The 16,685-nt window shown below is 40.7% G+C and overlaps 3 protein-coding genes across 12 annotated transcripts in view; 2 read left to right on the forward strand and 1 right to left on the reverse strand.

Moving 5' to 3' along the window:
• Window positions 1–1,972, forward strand: part of abi1a (abl interactor 1a) — a 52,444-nt gene extending 50,472 nt beyond the window's left edge. For 5 of the 9 annotated variants that reach the window (XM_087846284.1, XM_035911321.2, XM_087846282.1 and 2 more), the window contains one exon: window positions 1–1,972. In XM_087846284.1, coding sequence (XP_087702410.1) covers window positions 1–176 — 176 coding nt within the window. In that variant the 3' untranslated portion in view covers window positions 177–1,972. The other 4 variants (XM_087846279.1, XM_006799247.3, XM_035911322.2 and 1 more) reach the window with 1 other exon arrangement.
• Window positions 1,809–9,243, reverse strand: pdss1 (prenyl (decaprenyl) diphosphate synthase, subunit 1). Its single transcript, XM_035911324.2, has 11 exons — window positions 9,041–9,243; window positions 8,386–8,435; window positions 8,124–8,256; window positions 7,404–7,534; window positions 7,122–7,263; window positions 6,930–7,041; window positions 6,740–6,849; window positions 4,954–5,034; window positions 4,732–4,845; window positions 4,538–4,618; window positions 1,809–3,066 (listed from the first exon to the last, which is right to left on the reverse strand). Exons 1-11 carry the CDS (start codon window positions 9,200–9,202, stop codon window positions 2,926–2,928), a joined length of 1,257 nt encoding a protein of 418 aa, XP_035767217.2. The 5' UTR covers window positions 9,203–9,243; the 3' UTR covers window positions 1,809–2,925.
• On the forward strand, window positions 9,211–16,685 carry LOC102778439 (uncharacterized). 2 transcript variants are annotated; one of them, XM_087846278.1, is made up of 20 exons: window positions 9,211–9,347; window positions 9,914–10,370; window positions 10,455–10,573; window positions 10,652–10,780; window positions 10,880–10,944; window positions 11,036–11,092; window positions 11,464–11,562; window positions 12,233–12,300; window positions 12,447–12,534; window positions 12,646–12,715; window positions 12,790–12,862; window positions 12,935–13,018; window positions 13,124–13,253; window positions 15,428–15,472; window positions 15,556–15,637; window positions 15,734–15,826; window positions 15,999–16,075; window positions 16,181–16,224; window positions 16,348–16,427; window positions 16,533–16,685. In XM_087846278.1, the coding sequence occupies exons 2-20, from the start codon at window positions 10,139–10,141 to the stop codon at window positions 16,653–16,655; spliced, it is 1,758 nt and encodes a 585-aa protein (XP_087702404.1). In that variant the 5' UTR covers window positions 9,211–9,347; window positions 9,914–10,138; the 3' UTR covers window positions 16,656–16,685. The 2 variants fall into 2 exon arrangements, with proteins under 2 accessions (XP_087702404.1, XP_087702403.1); XM_087846277.1 differs by having other exon boundaries at window positions 9,211–10,370.

The raw sequence follows: 16,685 nt of genomic DNA on the forward strand, positions 1-16,685 counted from the left end.
TGGTGGCCATCTACGACTACGCCAAGGACAAGGACGACGAGCTGACTTTCATGGAGGGCGCCATCATTTACGTCATCAAAAAGAACGACGACGGCTGGTTCGAAGGCGTGTGCAACGGCACCACCGGCCTCTTCCCCGGCAACTACGTGGAGTCCATCATGCACTACGCCGACTGAAGGGACCTTTCAGTTAAAGTACAGCATATTTATTCAGTCATATCACAATCCACTGAGAGACTGACGGCAGAAATCTGACTCCCGAGATGCATAACCACGTGATCCCCCCCGCCGCCCTTTTTCTTTTGATATGACGGAATGTTTTTTCCCTTACTGATTGCAAATAAAATGACAAAGGTATATCTATTTAGTTAATTTTGGTGTTATGGACAGGTGGGGAACATTTAAGGAATATGTAAAATAAACTTTTTTTTTAATGAATTGGACTGCACATGCTCACACAGTTGAAGGATGTACGGTGAGATCTTGCCTGAACAAAAAACTTTGTGAACAAGAGTTTTTAGGTTTCGATGGAACAAATAAAAATGTAACGTAAGCACCTTCAGTGGAAGTGTTTGTACTGTTGGTTGTACATAATCTGAGCTGCAGCCACTCCGGGCAGGAAGGGGGGGGGGGGGGGGGTTCTGTAATGTAAATTCAGTGAATGTTGATCATATGATGCTTTTCATTAGTGGTGCCCTCCTCCTCCTCAACTCTGTAAATGACAGATGGACGGTTGGTGATTCGCAAATAAATACTGTAAATCGTATTTCAAAGGAAAATTTACTGCGGGAAAATCAGTCTCAGCGTCGAAGCATGCAAAATTTTTCAAGATCTAATGTAATTTTAAGTTTATTGCCATTATCCTTCCATTATGTTGTAAATGTATACACCTTTGCTTTCTTATTACACTGTTGAAATCACTTTTTTTTTTTAAAAAAACTGAAGTAAATGACAGGCTCGTCCCTTTTATCGCCTTTTAAATTGAAGTTTTTTTATGAATTTGGGTCCATCTAAAGCAAGAAAGACATTCCATCCATTTTTGGCTTTTTATGGAGCATTTTAGGATTCACTGTTTAATTTTATATGCAGAAAATGTGGAAGATCTTTCGGTGACCGGCAGGAATATCATTCCTGTGCATATGGGTGACAAATTAAATGAAAAACATGAACCCGTGACCCCCGACCTTAACGTGAAGGGACTGTTTAGGTCCTCAAACCTTGTCTTATGTGCCCTGCTTCTGAACCTGTGCACTACAATTTTAGCAAAGTAAAGATGAGGACAACCACAGCACAGGGTTTTTTTCTTACTAAGTGTTGAAACATTTCTAATCCTTTCTAGGTTACTAATAGTCACGGGCACAGAGGGAGTCACTGGATCATTTGTGTATGAAAACTGTGATTATGCCCTGTGGAGTCACCAGATCTCATCACCATCATGAAAATCGCAAATTGTTTTAACCTCTGTTGGCCTGGCAAACACTTCCTGGAATTTGTCACCTGAGAGTGGAATCGTCCTGCCCCAAAACTGCCACGTGACAATTCAGATGTGATAACGTAGACCATTTAAGCAACTAGTACCTCCTCGGTCTTCTCAAAGCACCACTGGCCCCGTCTGGGTTCAAAGACCGCGCTGACTGCTAGGAACGTGTAATCCTCTGGGCTGCACGGGTGTATATAATACATTATCTCCAGTATAAATCAGCCAGTCCATACGTAGGTGTCTCTCAGGTATAAGAATCATCATCTTGTACTTTTTCATGCTGGTTCTGTCATCTAACATGACCTCCAAATGCAGTGTTAAACCGCTACCTGCTGTGGTCACCTTCCACCCAGTTTCTTTTATTTCCAGCTCAGTTTCATCATAGATCTCTCTCTTCCTTCATTTGTACATAATAAAATGTTGATTGAGAAATTTATGTACAGTGTTTTATAATAAACAAATCTATGTACAACATGCGCGTGTCATTACTTTTGACAAGGAACCAAAGCTTTGGCTTGAATGAAATAAAAAAAAAAAAAAAAGAAGCAGTTGGTTTATTGAGCGCACAGTCATTGCAGATGTTAAGGCCGTGGTCGTTACAGGACACTTTGCATCACAGAAGTAACCATATAACACTTCAGAGTGGAAAAGAAAGACACGTGACTGATTGGCCTTTGAGGTGAGGACGGATCCAAGCGAGTACACAACGATGCACTTCCCTCTCCTTTGGAATTACACAGATGTTGCAACGCCTCCGTCGCAGCTCAGGACCAGCGTGTAACAAACTGTTAGTCTGAGCCACGGGAGGCTTTTGCAGTTACAGTACTGTAAGCAGTGAAGGGTTCAGCTGCAGTTTTCAGTTGTAATTATTCATTTACATATCATACGTTTCCTGTAAGAAACTCAAACATCACAGTTTGCCTAAATACCAAGTTTACTTGCGCTTCATAAGGATGCACAAATTTAACGGCCTGGTTTGGGGCTTTCAACAAATCTGGTAACATTTGTGTTGCACCAACTTTGGCCTGTTAAATGTTCAAAGACCGTTTGACGAGGAGCTGAAAAACTTTAAAATTCTTCTTTTTGTGATGATTCTTGTTAACAACAAAATAAATATTTGCATTGGCATCAGGTTTCAGTCAAACTAAAATTTTAAACATCAGAATGAGCCCAAAAAATAGAAAAATAAATCAGTGCATCCTTAATACCAAACCTCAAGTCAAGAGGAAAGCGCCACGATTCAGATCAGAGACCCCTGCTTGCCGTTTTGTTCTGTTAAGCCAGAGTTGGCGCTCGGATCAGCACCAGAGGTCCATCCGAACCAAACTCCTGTTGCCTCCCTCGCTATTTTTGTCCAACCCTGCTGGTTTAAGGACTTAAGGGTGGCAGGTAATTTGCTTTTCTCCCCTGGAGTAGCTGCCTGAAGAGAAGCCCAGCAGAGGAGGATCATTTGTCTCTGGTTAGAACCATCTCTGTGAGCCTGATGAGGGCGTCTCTCTCTGGGGATGGCCTGAGCCTACTGATCTGCCTGATTGCTTCTTTGCAGTAGTGCTGGGCCAGGTAGTTGGTCTGCTGCACACCATTGCTCTAAAACAGAAGGAGGAGCACTCACATTATTAAAGTTTTTAATCAGATTTTTAAGACTGACCAATACAGATATGTGGTAATTAAAAAAAAATACTGATACTTTTTTCTAAATATTTTTAGCAGAGTCTCCCTAACATTTATCATTTATTTATCTAAATGTGTCTGCTTGGATCAGCTCGTTCCAAACATGTGTCAACAGAGACGCTGCAGAGCTCCCTCTGGTGGAGAAACTACATAACTTCAATGCACAGATTTTTTTATTTTTATGTATTTTTTTGCTTTTTAGGCGGGCCTTTTTTCTTTAGTGATCGGTTAGCAGTGAAGAGGGAACATGAAGAAGAAGTCAGGCAGCAAATGGCTGCAGGTTGGATGTGAACCCGGGCAGCTGCATTTCAGCCAGAGGGCATATGGGCACCTGCTCAACCAGTGAGCTGGCAACTGGCATCTGCCACTCATAACATGGTCGAAGGGCGGTTGTCCTATCCTTAAAAAAAAATTTATCAACTGCTATAAATGCTAATACTATCAGCAAATAGCTAATACTGGACGATAATATCAGCTTGCTGATAAGTCTGCTCTGGCTCTGCTATCAACAATAAAACACTAAAATCATTGACAACTGCTTTTTTGTCACGCAGAGCTCAGCTTTGTTTACTAAACGCCTACTTCTGGTTACAGTTTTGCAGCTTTTGTGAATGATTAAATATTACAGCAGGCACTGCTCATAACCTGGTTATACCAACCCTATGGTTAAATACGATATGGCAGCATCATGCAATAAGGGAGAAATTCATAAAAGAATAAAGGAAGCGAGTTCACCTTAAAGCACAAGTAAGACCGGATTAAATTATTTCTTCAGAAAATGTCCTTGACCAAGGCACTCCACACCGTTTTTAATAATCAGGACCGATCCCTCTCTAAGGGACGCACTGGGACAAGTCACTGTCTTTGAGTGATTTGGCCAAATCCCAGATCTAAAGCCCAAAGAACATCTGAGGAGACACCCTGAAGATGACAGTTTAAGCACTTTCCCATCTAATCTGACGAAGCTTTGGAGGATCTGCACAAATCCAGGTGCGATTTGTGCTCGCACAGTTTACACCAGAGTGACAGTACGGCTAAAAGTACCGAGTGAATTTGACTACTTCTGTAAATGAGACTTTGGGTACCATCGTTAGTTTCAGAGTGCAGATTGTTAGACTTTGACCTACAGCGTCACTTCAGACTAGGTAAAGTTCTTAGCATCGCTTTTAGATCTATCTCTGCTCTTTATTTGTACACAATAAAACGTTTATGGTAAAATTTACGTACAGTGTTTTATTATAAACAAATCTATGTCAACATGCATGTGTCATGACTTTTAAGAAACTAATTTCACATCATTTTATTTTTAAATATAAATGTTATTAAGAGAGCCCTTATTTTGGTTGGACCTTTAAGGCTTTCACTTATGGCGTATTACGGCTCATACCTGAAGGACGTACTGCCAGGCTCGATCTACGTCTCCTTTGGAGGCGAAACGTCTCATGATCATTGCATGAAGCTCGGGAAACTGAAATGACAAACAGATAAAAACTAAAGACAGTTTGCAGTCCATCTCATTCAGCTAGTGGTGCACAGTTTGTCTGCATGTCCTGAGTAACAGCGATGGTGGCGGTGTCTCACCTGCTGACAAGCAAACAGGACCGGACCAGTAGCCAAACCCAATTTTAAATCGGCCGCTGTGGGCTTCCCCAGCTGACTGGCTCCAGATGTGAAGTCCAAAACATCATCCACCAACTACAGGACAAAACAAACCGCTTTATTACATATAACTACTGTGCAAAAAATCATTACTGATATTTGCTGATCACTGAGGGCGTCGCTTTGCTTAACAGGAACCGGTACCTGAAATGCAATGCCAACATTCTTCCCATACTGGTACGCTATTTCATGCACTTCAGGATCAGAGTTTACCAGAATGGAAACCTTAAATGAAAGAGTGCAGACAGTCAACAAAAAAAACATTAAAAAGTGCAGAAAACGAGGCTTTTCTCCATCTCTCTGCTATTTACAGTGGGGCAAAAAAGTATTTAGTCAGCCACCGATTGTGCAAGTTCCCCCACTTAAAATGATGACAGAGGTCAGTAATTTGCACCAGAGGTACACTTCAACTGTGAGAGACAGAATGTGAAAAAAAAATCCATGAATTCACATGGTAGGATTTGTAAAGAATTTATTCGTAAATCAGGGTGGAAAATAAGTATTTGGTCACCTCAAACAAGGAAAATCCCTGGCTCTCACAGACCTGTAACGTCTTCTGTAAGAAGCTTTTCTGTCCCCCACTCGTTACCTGTATGAATGGCACCTGTTTGACCTCATCATCTGTATAAAAGACACCTGTCCACAGCCTCAACCAGTCAGACTCCAAACTCCGCCATGGCCAAGACCAAAGAGCTTTCGAAGGACACCAGGAAAAGAATTGTAGACCTGCACCAGACTGGGAAGAGTGAATCTACAATAGGCAAGCAGCTTGGTGTGAAAAAATCAACTGTGGGAGCAATCATCAGAAAATGGAAGATCTTGCGTGGAGCCCCTCGATCTGGGGCTCCACGCAAGATCTCATCCCGTGGGGTCAAAATGATCATGAGAACGGTGAGCAAAGATCCCAGAACCACACGGGGGGACCTGGTGAATGACCTGCAGAGAGCTGGGACCAAAGTAACAAAGGTCACCATCAGTAACACACTACAACGGCAGGGAATCAAATCCCGCAGTGCCAGACGTGTTCCGCTGCTGAAGCCAGTGCATGTTCAGGCCCGTCTGAAGTTTGCCAGAGAGCACATGGATGATACAGCAGAGGATTGGGAGAATGTCATGTGGTCAGATGAAACCAAAGTAGAACTTTTTGGTATAAACTCAACTCGTCGTGTTTGGAGGAAGAAGAGTACTGAGTTGCATCCCAAGAACACCATACCTACTGTGAAGCATGGGGGTGGAAACATCATGCTATGGGGCTGTTTTTCTGCCAAGGGGACAGGACGACTGATCCGTGTTAAGGACAGAATGAATGGGGCCAAGTATCGTGAGATTTTGAGCCAAAACCTCCTTCCATCAGTGAGAACTTTGAAGATGAAACGAGGCTGGGTCTTCCAACATGACAATGATCCAAAACACACCGCCCGGGCAACAAAGGAGTGGCTCCGTAAGAAGCATTTGAAAGTCCTGGAGTGGCCTAGCCAGTCTCCAGACCTCAACCCCATAGAAAATCTGTGGCGGGAGTTGAAAGTCCGTGTTGTTCGGCGACAGCCCCAAAACATCACTGCTCTTGAGAAGATCTGCATGGAGGAATGGGCCAAAATACCAGCTACTGTGTGTGCAAACCTGGTAAAGACCTATAGTAAACGTTTGACCTCTGTTATTGCCAACAAAGGTTATGTTACAAAGTATTGAGTTGTATTTTTGTTATTGACCAAATACTTATTTTCCACCCTGATTTACGAATAAATTCTTTACAAATCCTACCATGTGAATTCATGGATTTTTTTTTTCACATTCTGTCTCTCACAGTTGAAGTGTACCTCTGGTGCAAATTACTGACCTCTGTCATCATTTTAAGTGGGGGAACTTGCACAATCGGTGGCTGACTAAATACTTTTTTGCCCCACTGTATGTGAAGACAGAACGTACATACTGCTTTACAACTGTTTGCAATAAGACTCGCTGTCTTCTTGAAGGTCTTCTCGAGGTAGTGTTTGAATCGCTCGTTCTCGTTCTCCTTGGAACCCAACTGCATGAATTCACCTGCAATCACAAGGCTATATGTAAATGCATTCTTCCGGCCAGTTCTTCTGCATGCTGGTTCTCGGCTCGTCGTGACTTACCTCGCACCAGGTCCTCTATGACCTGAGATAAAACTTTCACCACTGTGATGTCACCGATACGAGCCAAGGCCATTGAGGCAGCCGAGAGGATGAAATCTCCGGCTAAGATAGCCTGGAAGAGAGGAGGCCGAATGATATACGAACGGGTGGTTCGGAAAAACATATCAGACCGAACGATTTTATCTCCTTTACCTTTTTTTCACCCCACACTTCATTAATTGTTCTCTTCCCTCTTCGCTTATCCGATCCATCTATGACATCATCATGCACCAGGCTGGCAGTGTGAATCATTTCAGAGATCATGGCGATGGCCCTCTGCCCTGGGAGCAAATCTCTACAATGGACAAACACAGACAGCAAACAGGAGGAAGTCAGATGCAATTATCTGAAACAAAGAGCTTGTCATGATGGTGTAATCGGGACTCTGACCCGTGTGTCGCAGAGTAAAATACAACTGAGTTTAGGGTTGTTTACCCGGCTCTGTTGCTGTGGATGTTAAGGGCGCGAGCCATCAGTACCACTATCATTGGTCGGATGGCCTTCCCCTTGCCATCGAAATAGTATTCACAGAGAGATTTCAGCTCTACTTTGGACACAAGCAGCTCCTGTAAAGGACAGTAAAAAGCAAGCGTTTTATTTCCGCCATAAATAACCGCTGTGCGGAAAGATGCCAATCACCACAGGGCAGGAAACCGCCCACTCTGAGCCAAAAAGCCTTCATTAATTTGTCACAGCCATTGCAAAAATATCTCAGACAGACTTCCTTTTAGTTTTTCTCTACGTACTTTAGCAGCTTAAAACCCCTATTGTGAAAGAAGGGTGCGGCTTTGCTCTGTTGGCGGGTGAGAGGGGAGGCAGACTGGTTCAAGGAGAAATTCAGAGTACAGTTGAATGGGAAAGCTAACAGGCTTGGTGGTTAATAAGTAGTAAAAAGGTAAAAACCTGCCAGTATTAGTGAATAAATCCTGACTGCATTAAAGATAAAGTGTGTGCTTTGCTGGATTTAACTACTGATTTGTTCAACCTTAAAATTGGGTTGAAAAACTAATGTATGTGAGCTGAAATAAAGCTGTTACTTTTTGAGAAGTGACCAGAGAAAGGGATGCAACACAAAACAGAATACAGCACAACAACCGCTTCAGCACAACTATTCTATTTGAAAGCTAAATTGGATTGATCTCTTTGAAGACTTACTTTTTTGATGTCGTCATATAAACTCGTCAAGTCTTTCTGGGCTAACGTGAAGGGGTCCTTGGGCTTTGTGTCACTGTGTGTCGCTCTGCAACAGCAAGACTGTAGTGTTGGAAGCAGCAACCGTGACTGGTGTCTGGAAAGAAAGATATGCAAATACTTATGCTGAAACTGAACGTGTGATTTGAAATGCACAATCTCCTAAAATATAATAATAAATAAAAATGTAAAAGTCACTACTTAGCTGGACTACCTAACAACTCACCTGATTAGAAGGTTTCCTGCTTTCATGTTTATCTGTGCAGCTGTTGGTGGCTGAAATTGAAAATGAGATCATAACAAAGATGAGCTCAGGCATGTGCAGCACATCAGGTTTGCAGAGGTTCCAGCACCCTGGAGTTAGTTGTTATTAAACAATTTTAAACCTACACAGGATCAGTTATTTATGGACCCCGATTTTAAGCCCTGGGTGCATTCACTTAACATAGGAACAATAAAATAAAGAATACGCTCACACTAACTGGGATTGATACAAGATAGAAACATTATTTTCTGTTTAAAACGCAGGTGTTACATTTCATATAACTGAAGTGTTGCACATGTGGGTCAATGGCGAATGTATGAATCAAATGCAACTGAGGCAGGCAGCTGGCCAAGTCAAAGACAGCTTACGTGCAAGCAGGAAGTCTCAACCTTTATGAGCTCAACAAGTCACCAATCATTTCATTTAAACACACAGATATAAAATTCTCTTTACTGAGGAATGGAAATAAAGTTTCACTGGCATGTGATATGACAGATAGTGGAATAAAGCAGAAGTGGGCATTGCCTCTAAACCACCACTCTGCAGTGAATGACCTTCCTGGTTTTGTAAAGTCCTCCATGCCGGCTCTCCAGCATTTTATTAACCGCAAACTCACCCTGGTTTCCGGCGTGGAGATGCAGGAAGCCCGGCTCAACAGGGATGCAGAGGCGGAGGAAGACACAGGCCTGCCCTTCAAGTGCCACAAATCTTCTAATATATTCGTGGCCGTGCAGCCCGCAGTCAACCTCGGGCAATGCCTCCACCACGGCCCCGCCATGTTACCTTAGGTTAACAGCATGCATCGGAAGTTACATATCGCAACGTGAACCGGAAAAACAGTAAAGGAGTATCCGGTGACGTCTCATAACGAAGAGCAGCAGAAGGCAGGAAATGATGGAGAGAGTAAATGCGCAATAATTTAGGTATACATACCTCACGCTAGTGCTGGAAAATGTGTTTTCAAGCTCGTCTTCAGATAATATACGGGTGTCTGGGATGAGGCTAGTTGCTGGGTTGCTAACAACTAAGCTAGCTCTTGCCTTTTCATGACACTTTATTATTATTTGGGGTGTAATATGTAATAATAAACTAACGTAAAAACTAAAATTACCCTATCGTTATTTACAGGTATACGGTAGAGCTGACACACAAAGTTAAGGTTGTTTAGTTCATGTTTAACTCGTTATTTATGTAAGTTAATAGTTAAAAAAAACCTTAAAAGTTGATTGGAGGAATTGTGTATGAAACGTAACGTGCAACTGATAATTTATTTACTCTGATTAAGGTTTAAAAGTCCTGAAATGCAATTTTAAGATCCTTTTACATCACTCCAGTATTTCCATTTAATGCCAAACAAAAATTATATTTTACTTAACACTTTAGTAGCCTATTAATAGTGACTAAGTCTTTTTTTTTACTATCGTAAGTAAAAGATCAGCTGTTTGGCTTAGAATAAGTGTGGTTTACCCTTTTTTATTGCTTCCCTCAGATCTGCTATCTTTAATGCAGTACTTCTCAAACCCTGGGCTGTGGATGTGGATAACCAGGTGAAAAATATAAAACAAAATTAAGGTGAACTAGAATATAATATGATTTTTTTTAAAGTTAATGATTGATAAAACTGTGGGGCGTTTGGTACGAACCTTCTTAAAGTGGGGCATGCCAGAGAAAAGTTGAAACCTGGTTCGATAAGTCAGCTGCTCCATCTGTGAAAATGTGGAGCACCTGTACAGCACTAGTCTTTGCTCTGGTGGCAGCATTGAGCTTCACACCTGCATATGTCCTGGAGTTGTGCCAAAATATAAGTCCTGAGTGTCACAGTGATCACAACACCGCATCAAACAGCCAATCGTCATCGCACACTGTGAAGTCCAAGTGGACCTTGAATGCTTCAAGCCTCATGCACGACCTCAACCAGTTCAGAGTCTCCTGCAAGAAGCTATTGGGTAAAACAGATTCTTGTCCTTACAGGTCAAAATATAGAGGAAGGCGCTAATGTTATCATACAATCCCCTCTGTCCTCTCTGCAGAGGCACTCCCAATCGACAAAGATGATGGCAACTTTGTTCGCACTGTGAAGAACTGCATATTTTCCAAGTCCATTCCAACCCCACTGAAAGGTCCATTGAGGTTGACAGCAGCGTCTAAGGTGAGGATGCCATGTCACTATCTGCACTGTAATTTAACAATATAGTGAATTCATTTATGTCTAAAATTGTCTTAACAGGATGTCATCGAGGGGATCTTAGATTTAGATGCGTCAGTGACTCGGTCAGGTGATTTTCTGCATTATGCGAGTGGTGGCAGACTACTGCCGGGGTCTGTGCCACTTGCTCACAGATATGGAGGTCATCAGGTATAAATGATTTTTATACCCGATAACTTTTTAAAAGCTATAAAGCTTTTGCTTATTTGCTGAGTTGATCTTTTTGACACGCTTTACTTTCCTCAATAGTTTGGCTACTGGGCAGGCCAGCTGGGTGATGGTCGAGCTCATTTCCTTGGTCAGTATTCAAACAAGTAAGTTAATTTTTTAAAATTATGTTTTTATATTTTAAGTAATTTTCTGCCACTTAAAGCCTTTACATATTTTCCTTCTCAATTTTCATAGAAAGGGAGAGGTATGGGAACTCCAGCTTAAAGGATCTGGAAAAACACCATATTCAAGGTTTGTATTTATTTGTACATATATTTGTGCAATAGCATATTACATTTATTATTTGTAGTAATATATTTATTACTGATGAAGTGCTATTTATTACAAACATTTATTATTTGTAGTTAGGAGATAGCTAAAGAGAAGGAAAGGCAGGAGCGTGGAGGTGAGAGTAGGGGCTTTAATTGTAGGGTCTATGATGTTTTGAAGGACGGCAGAGGAGGATGCTAGGCAGAGGGTGACATGGAGGCAGATGATCTGCTGTAATGACCCCTAAAGATGAATTAGTAGTATGCATGGTTATTAATAATAGTATGCGTGGCTGTAGAATTGTGCAGTCATGCAATGCAACCAAAAAAGTATGACTTCACATCTGGCTGTAGGTCAGGAGATGGTCGTGCTGTAATCCGGTCTTCTGTCAGGGAGTTCCTGTGCAGTGAAGCGATGCATTTCCTGGGTGTTCCCACCAGCAGGGCTGCCAGGTGAGAATAAATGATTTTGAGAGCTATAAGTTTGGTATAAGATTACAAACTTAGCACAAAAAGTAAAGAAATGTGTTTGGTTGATGATAATTATTTGTTTTTACCAGGATTCTATGTAGTAATAATAATTTGCTTAATCAGACATTTACAAGCAATCAAACATTCTTGGTACCTCTGATTCAGATTCAGTAGCAAAGACGGATGTTTGGTTTCCAAGTGCTTCTTTACCTGATTTGGCACTATATTATCATGAATTAACTCCCAGCAAGTGATTGATTCGGGCTAAAGACTGTTGACATCCCTGTTTAGCCGAAACCATAAAACTTGTAGCTTTTGCAGTAATTTTTCTGGCATTGGATTTTGTGTGTTTTTATCCACACAAGGCAATGATCAGTTTTACCTACTACAAATTTTACCCTAATAACTGTCAATCAGGACTTTTGATGTGCAGAAATGTGTTATCAATTTATATTTCATTCATTCACATAAAATTACTTCAAGTCATACGAGCTTGACTCATATGACTTGAACATTTTTTTGGCATTTGCAAAAAAAGAGGCGTTTTTAAAGAAATTATAACCCAGAAATTGTGTGAATCGTGTGATTTTTGTCACCATTTAATTGTTATGTGTTTTATATTTATCCGCTAATTCTTTGCTCTTTTTTTTAGTCTGATTGTCAGTGAGGAGCCAGTGTTGAGGGATCAGTTCTACAATGGAAATGTGAAAGCAGAGAGAGGTACAGGATTTACCCATGACTGGAGCCTTTTATTTCAAACTGCATTACTTTTTAACAATCCAGCATAATTTTTGTTACTGTTATGCAGATGTTTTGTCTGCTGCCTTAATCTTTGTTCTGGTTCAGCTTTTCTTTATTCCCCACAGGAGCTGTTGTTCTGCGATTGGCTAAGTCATGGTTTCGGATTGGATCCTTAGAAATTTTGTCTCAAAGTGGAGAAATAAATCTTCTGAGGTAAGACTGCCTGGTCACATGACAAACGTTTACTTTATAGTTGTTTACTTCTGACTTTGTTCTGTGTCCTGTTGTGTTTGTAATGTTATTTTATCGTTATTTTCATTTTAGAAAGCTGTTGAACTTTGTGATAGACGAACATTTTCCTTTTATAAATCCAGACAACCCAGAAAAATATTTGGTGAGTAATAAAAAAGCACTCCTGAATGTACCTCTTTTGTTTTAAGTAATAAGCTATTGAGGTTTTCTTTGTAGGTGTTTTTTTCCACAGTTGTAAATGAAACGGCACATCTGATTGCCCAGTGGATGTCAGTCGGTTTTGCACATGGTGAGAAACTGAACATTCTTATCACACAGTTTAAACCAACGCTACTGATAGCTGTTGCTATTCTCACCACAGGTGTGTGCAACACAGACAACTTCAGTCTTCTTTCTATCACCATCGACTACGGACCCTTTGGCTTTATGGAGTCATATAACCCCAGTGTGTAGACTGTTTCATGTCGCTTTTACTCCAAAATAACTGAAATCCTCTTGCTGTCAGTTCTCAAACAAATATATATATCTTTTTTTTTTCTTTTTGTTGCAGATTTTATCCCCAACACATCTGATGATGAAGGCAGGTACAGCATTGGTGCTCAGGCAAATGTTGGCCTCTTCAATCTAGAGAAACTCTCGGTGGCTCTGATTCCTGTGCTTACACAGACACAACAGAAACAGTAAGAATACCACAACATCACTTTGTCTCAAGGGGGATTTACTAAATATAAGACTTGAACTCTTTTTGTCATTTTGACAAACTGGAACAGCTTTGCTGTTAGCTCATTCTTACAGAAGCCTGCTTGTTTGTTTGAAAAACAAAAGCACAGAAACATGAGCAAAATAACTTCAGAGTCACACAAAGCCATGTGAAAAGAATAATACATCCCACAATTTATTTTCAGCATATTTTAATTCAAATATATCTTTAAAGATTTTCTTTGACAAAGTGTAGAAATAAAGTAGTCACACAATGCAACAAAATGAAAGCAGCCACATGTAAAGTAAGTACACCCCTCACTTTAAATCTAAACTGACCCCAGCAAAGCAAACAACCATTTAGTGTTTCTTGTCATCATACAAATATCTACAAATCTTTTTAAGGTGTCAAAAAAAGTTCTGGATTATTCTTGTAAATGTATTTTTCACTGTGAGACGAATCATCTATAGTTGTTTTTATATCCCTCGAAAATGAACTGGGATGAAAGCAAAAACAACAGGAAGATCTGTGTGAAAAAGCAAACCATGCAGTTTTTAAAAGAAACTTTATTAAAAGGTTCAACTTAAAGAGACAGTTCAATCAAACAACAGAAATGAAGGTGTCAGCAAAACAGAGGTGCTGCAAAAAAAGGGAATTTAACAAACAGACCAAAGAAAAACAATTCTGCTCAAAGAAGGCAACAACTATGCATTCGTAGCCCCTAAAAGAAAACACACCACAGAACAATCCTCTGCAGGACGGAGAACACAACCACTTACTGCTAGTGCAGAAACACACATCACAAAACTACTGGAGCTGACCCAGACTCTGAAGCTCAGGGGCTTCTCTCAAGCTTTTATACTGCAGTTGGAAACAGGACACATCCACCAACACACACACACACACACACACACACACTAGGCCTGCTAGGGCTGTAACAGTCATGAAGAGATTGCACAAATTCCATGGATGATAAGTCACGAGATGTATCAATTGCAGAACTACATCCAAGAACATATGGAATGATGTTCTCTGGACGGACAATTCAAATGTTTTTAGGAGCTGTTCAGGAGTATAACTTGTGTTTGTTATGGAACGGCTGTGTGCAGACAGGAATAGGACCCAGGGTGCAGACACACGGAGGCAAAACTTGAACTCAAAACAGCTTTAATGTTAAACTCAAATATAACATAACTGGAAATATCAAAATAAACTTATACCGGAAGACTGACAGAACACACAGCTAGATAAACGGTAGATTGCGACACGGACACAGAGAAACACAGGGCTTAAATACACAGAGGGAGCAATCAGGGAATGGGTAACAGGAGGGAAACACAGCTGGGGCAAATCAGGCCTAACGAGACAAGGGGAAGCGAAACCAGATACATAAACATCAGACAAGGACCTTCAAAATAAAACAGGTAACATGACACAGACTGAACTAAAGACACAGACTAACACGCGTGCACTGCAACAGAGGGAACAGAGACGTGGGACCAGGGCAGACACAGACACTGACTGGACACGGGGATATAGCAAACAGGGGAGACAGCAACTAAGGATTACACAGAGACAAACCATAAGACATAACTCTAACGAAGAAACCAAAGAATAGAAAAGATAAATAATACAATAAACTCAAAACCCTGGGTCAACGACCCAGGCATCCTAACAGTGTTGACTGGAAATGTTCCAAAGAGTGGAGGAAGACAAAGTGATCTGAAAGTTTAAGCTGCAGTGGATCGTGAAAACCCTAAAAAACGAACACAAATGTGGTTCAAAAAGTATAAATAATGACCTGCGTAATCAAAGACTGGATTTAAATCCTATTACAATATTGCAGGTGAATTCAAACTAGGCAGTAGAGACAGTCAAGAGATTTTTAGAGGAGTGGTCAAGAATAGAGCCTGAGTGAAGCTATTCAATGATGCAACCTAAAATGCTAAAATTCTTATGCTAATGCTGTACTTACTTTTTTGCATAAATATTGTAATCTATTGAAAAAGCAAATAGGTAAAAAAAAAAAAAAAAAAGAGGTAAAAGTTCAGTGGGATATACATAGCTGTTTATTACACCTTTAATGTGACTTCTTTTCTAATTTGAAGAAATTCATGAAGTCAAATTGTAAACTTGTCATCTTAACCTTTGCAGGGCGAAAATTATTCTTAAAGGATATGCTAACATTTACCAAATGAGGTGAGCTTCATGTGAAATGTTATCTTACTTGTGTTCATGCTGCAGCAAAGCCAAGACTGCATTTATTCATGTCTCCACTTCAGGGTTCACCAGATATTTAAGGCAAAACTGGGACTTCTTGGTGAAGATGAGGACGATAACGACCTCGTTGCTTTCCTGCTTAAGGTGAGCCAATTGCGGTTGTTATTATACAGTTTGTTTCAGTCTTCTAAATCAGTTTAGTCTCACTCTCTGCACTGTAATTTTACTTCCCCTTTACAGATGATGGAGGACACAGAGTCTGACTTCACCATGACCTTCAGGGAGCTCAGCGAAGTTTCAGCCAAGCAGCTTCTTAACAAGAACTTCACGCAGGTGGAGCTAAAAGTGACAAAATGTTGTTGTTCCTTTCAATCTCTAGATTTTGTTGTGAAGCTGGCCGATCTGTTGAATCAGTTGTACCAATACTGAGCTTTCCTTGCACAGCATGCATTTCTTATAATTAGGCATGCAGGAAATGTAAAGGATTGTATTATTTCTAAATCAGATGTGGGCTCTTGATGACCTATCACACCACAAGCACTTTTCTGATTGGCTTAACAAGTACCTGTTCCGGCTCAGTAGGTGAGGAAGGTCACGAGAGGTCATTTTGAATTTACTTATTTACATTTGTGTGACATCAGGATGTTTGTTGCTGTGAATTAATCTCTTTCCTCTGTTTCTGTTCAGACAGCAGGATGATAACGATTTGGATCGTCAACACAGGATGAAAAGTAAATCCAACTGTAACTAAATCTTCATGTTGATTAAACGATGAGGGATATAAATATTTATATTCTTAGATGTTTGTTATGCAGTGGTGACAGAAACATCTGATTGGATTAAATGTTTTACAGATGTAAATCCCAGATATGTGCTGAGGAACTGGATGGCAGAGTCTGCAATAAGGAAGGCTGAGAGGAATGACTTTTCCGAGGTATGTGTCTGATAAAAGGAGCTGTCACACAAAACAAATAAAACGACACCCGAAGTTGTTTATGATTTGTTTCTACTACAGTTTACTTTACCACTTTGCCACTAGGTGGAGCTGCTGCACCACATCCTGTCCTCACCCTTTGTTACACAAGAGACTGCAGAGGAGGCGGGCTATGCAGCAAGACCTCCACAGTGGGCTAGCAGGTTAAAGGTCAGCTGTTCGTCATGAGTGACCTCCTAATAAAAAACTTGTAGCATA

This window comes from Neolamprologus brichardi, chromosome 9, assembly GCF_056152115.1.
Source record: "Neolamprologus brichardi isolate AB-2024 chromosome 9, ASM5615211v1, whole genome shotgun sequence".
NCBI classification, from domain to species: domain Eukaryota; kingdom Metazoa; phylum Chordata; class Actinopteri; order Cichliformes; family Cichlidae; genus Neolamprologus; species Neolamprologus brichardi.

What these genes read in the sequence shown, in the direction of transcription:
- pdss1 (XM_035911324.2), bottom strand. Translation starts at nt 9,202, where the DNA reads ATGGCGGGGCCGTGGTGGAGGCATTGCCCGAGGTTGACTGCGGGCTGC. An exon ending in CATAGAGGACCTGGTGCGAG is followed by an intron (nt 6,850 to 6,929) that starts GTAAGTCACGAC and finishes TTGTGATTGCAG; the next exon opens with GTGAATTCATGCAGTTGGGT. An exon ending in ATGTTGGCATTGCATTTCAG is followed by an intron (nt 4,846 to 4,953) that starts GTACCGGTTCCT and finishes TTTGTCCTGTAG; the next exon opens with TTGGTGGATGATGTTTTGGA.
- LOC102778439 (XM_087846277.1), top strand. Translation starts at nt 10,139, where the DNA reads ATGTGGAGCACCTGTACAGCACTAGTCTTTGCTCTGGTGGCAGCATTG. An exon ending in GGTTGACAGCAGCGTCTAAG is followed by an intron (nt 10,574 to 10,651) that starts GTGAGGATGCCA and finishes TTGTCTTAACAG; the next exon opens with GATGTCATCGAGGGGATCTT. An exon ending in TATGGAGTCATATAACCCCA is followed by an intron (nt 13,019 to 13,123) that starts GTGTGTAGACTG and finishes TTTTTGTTGCAG; the next exon opens with ATTTTATCCCCAACACATCT.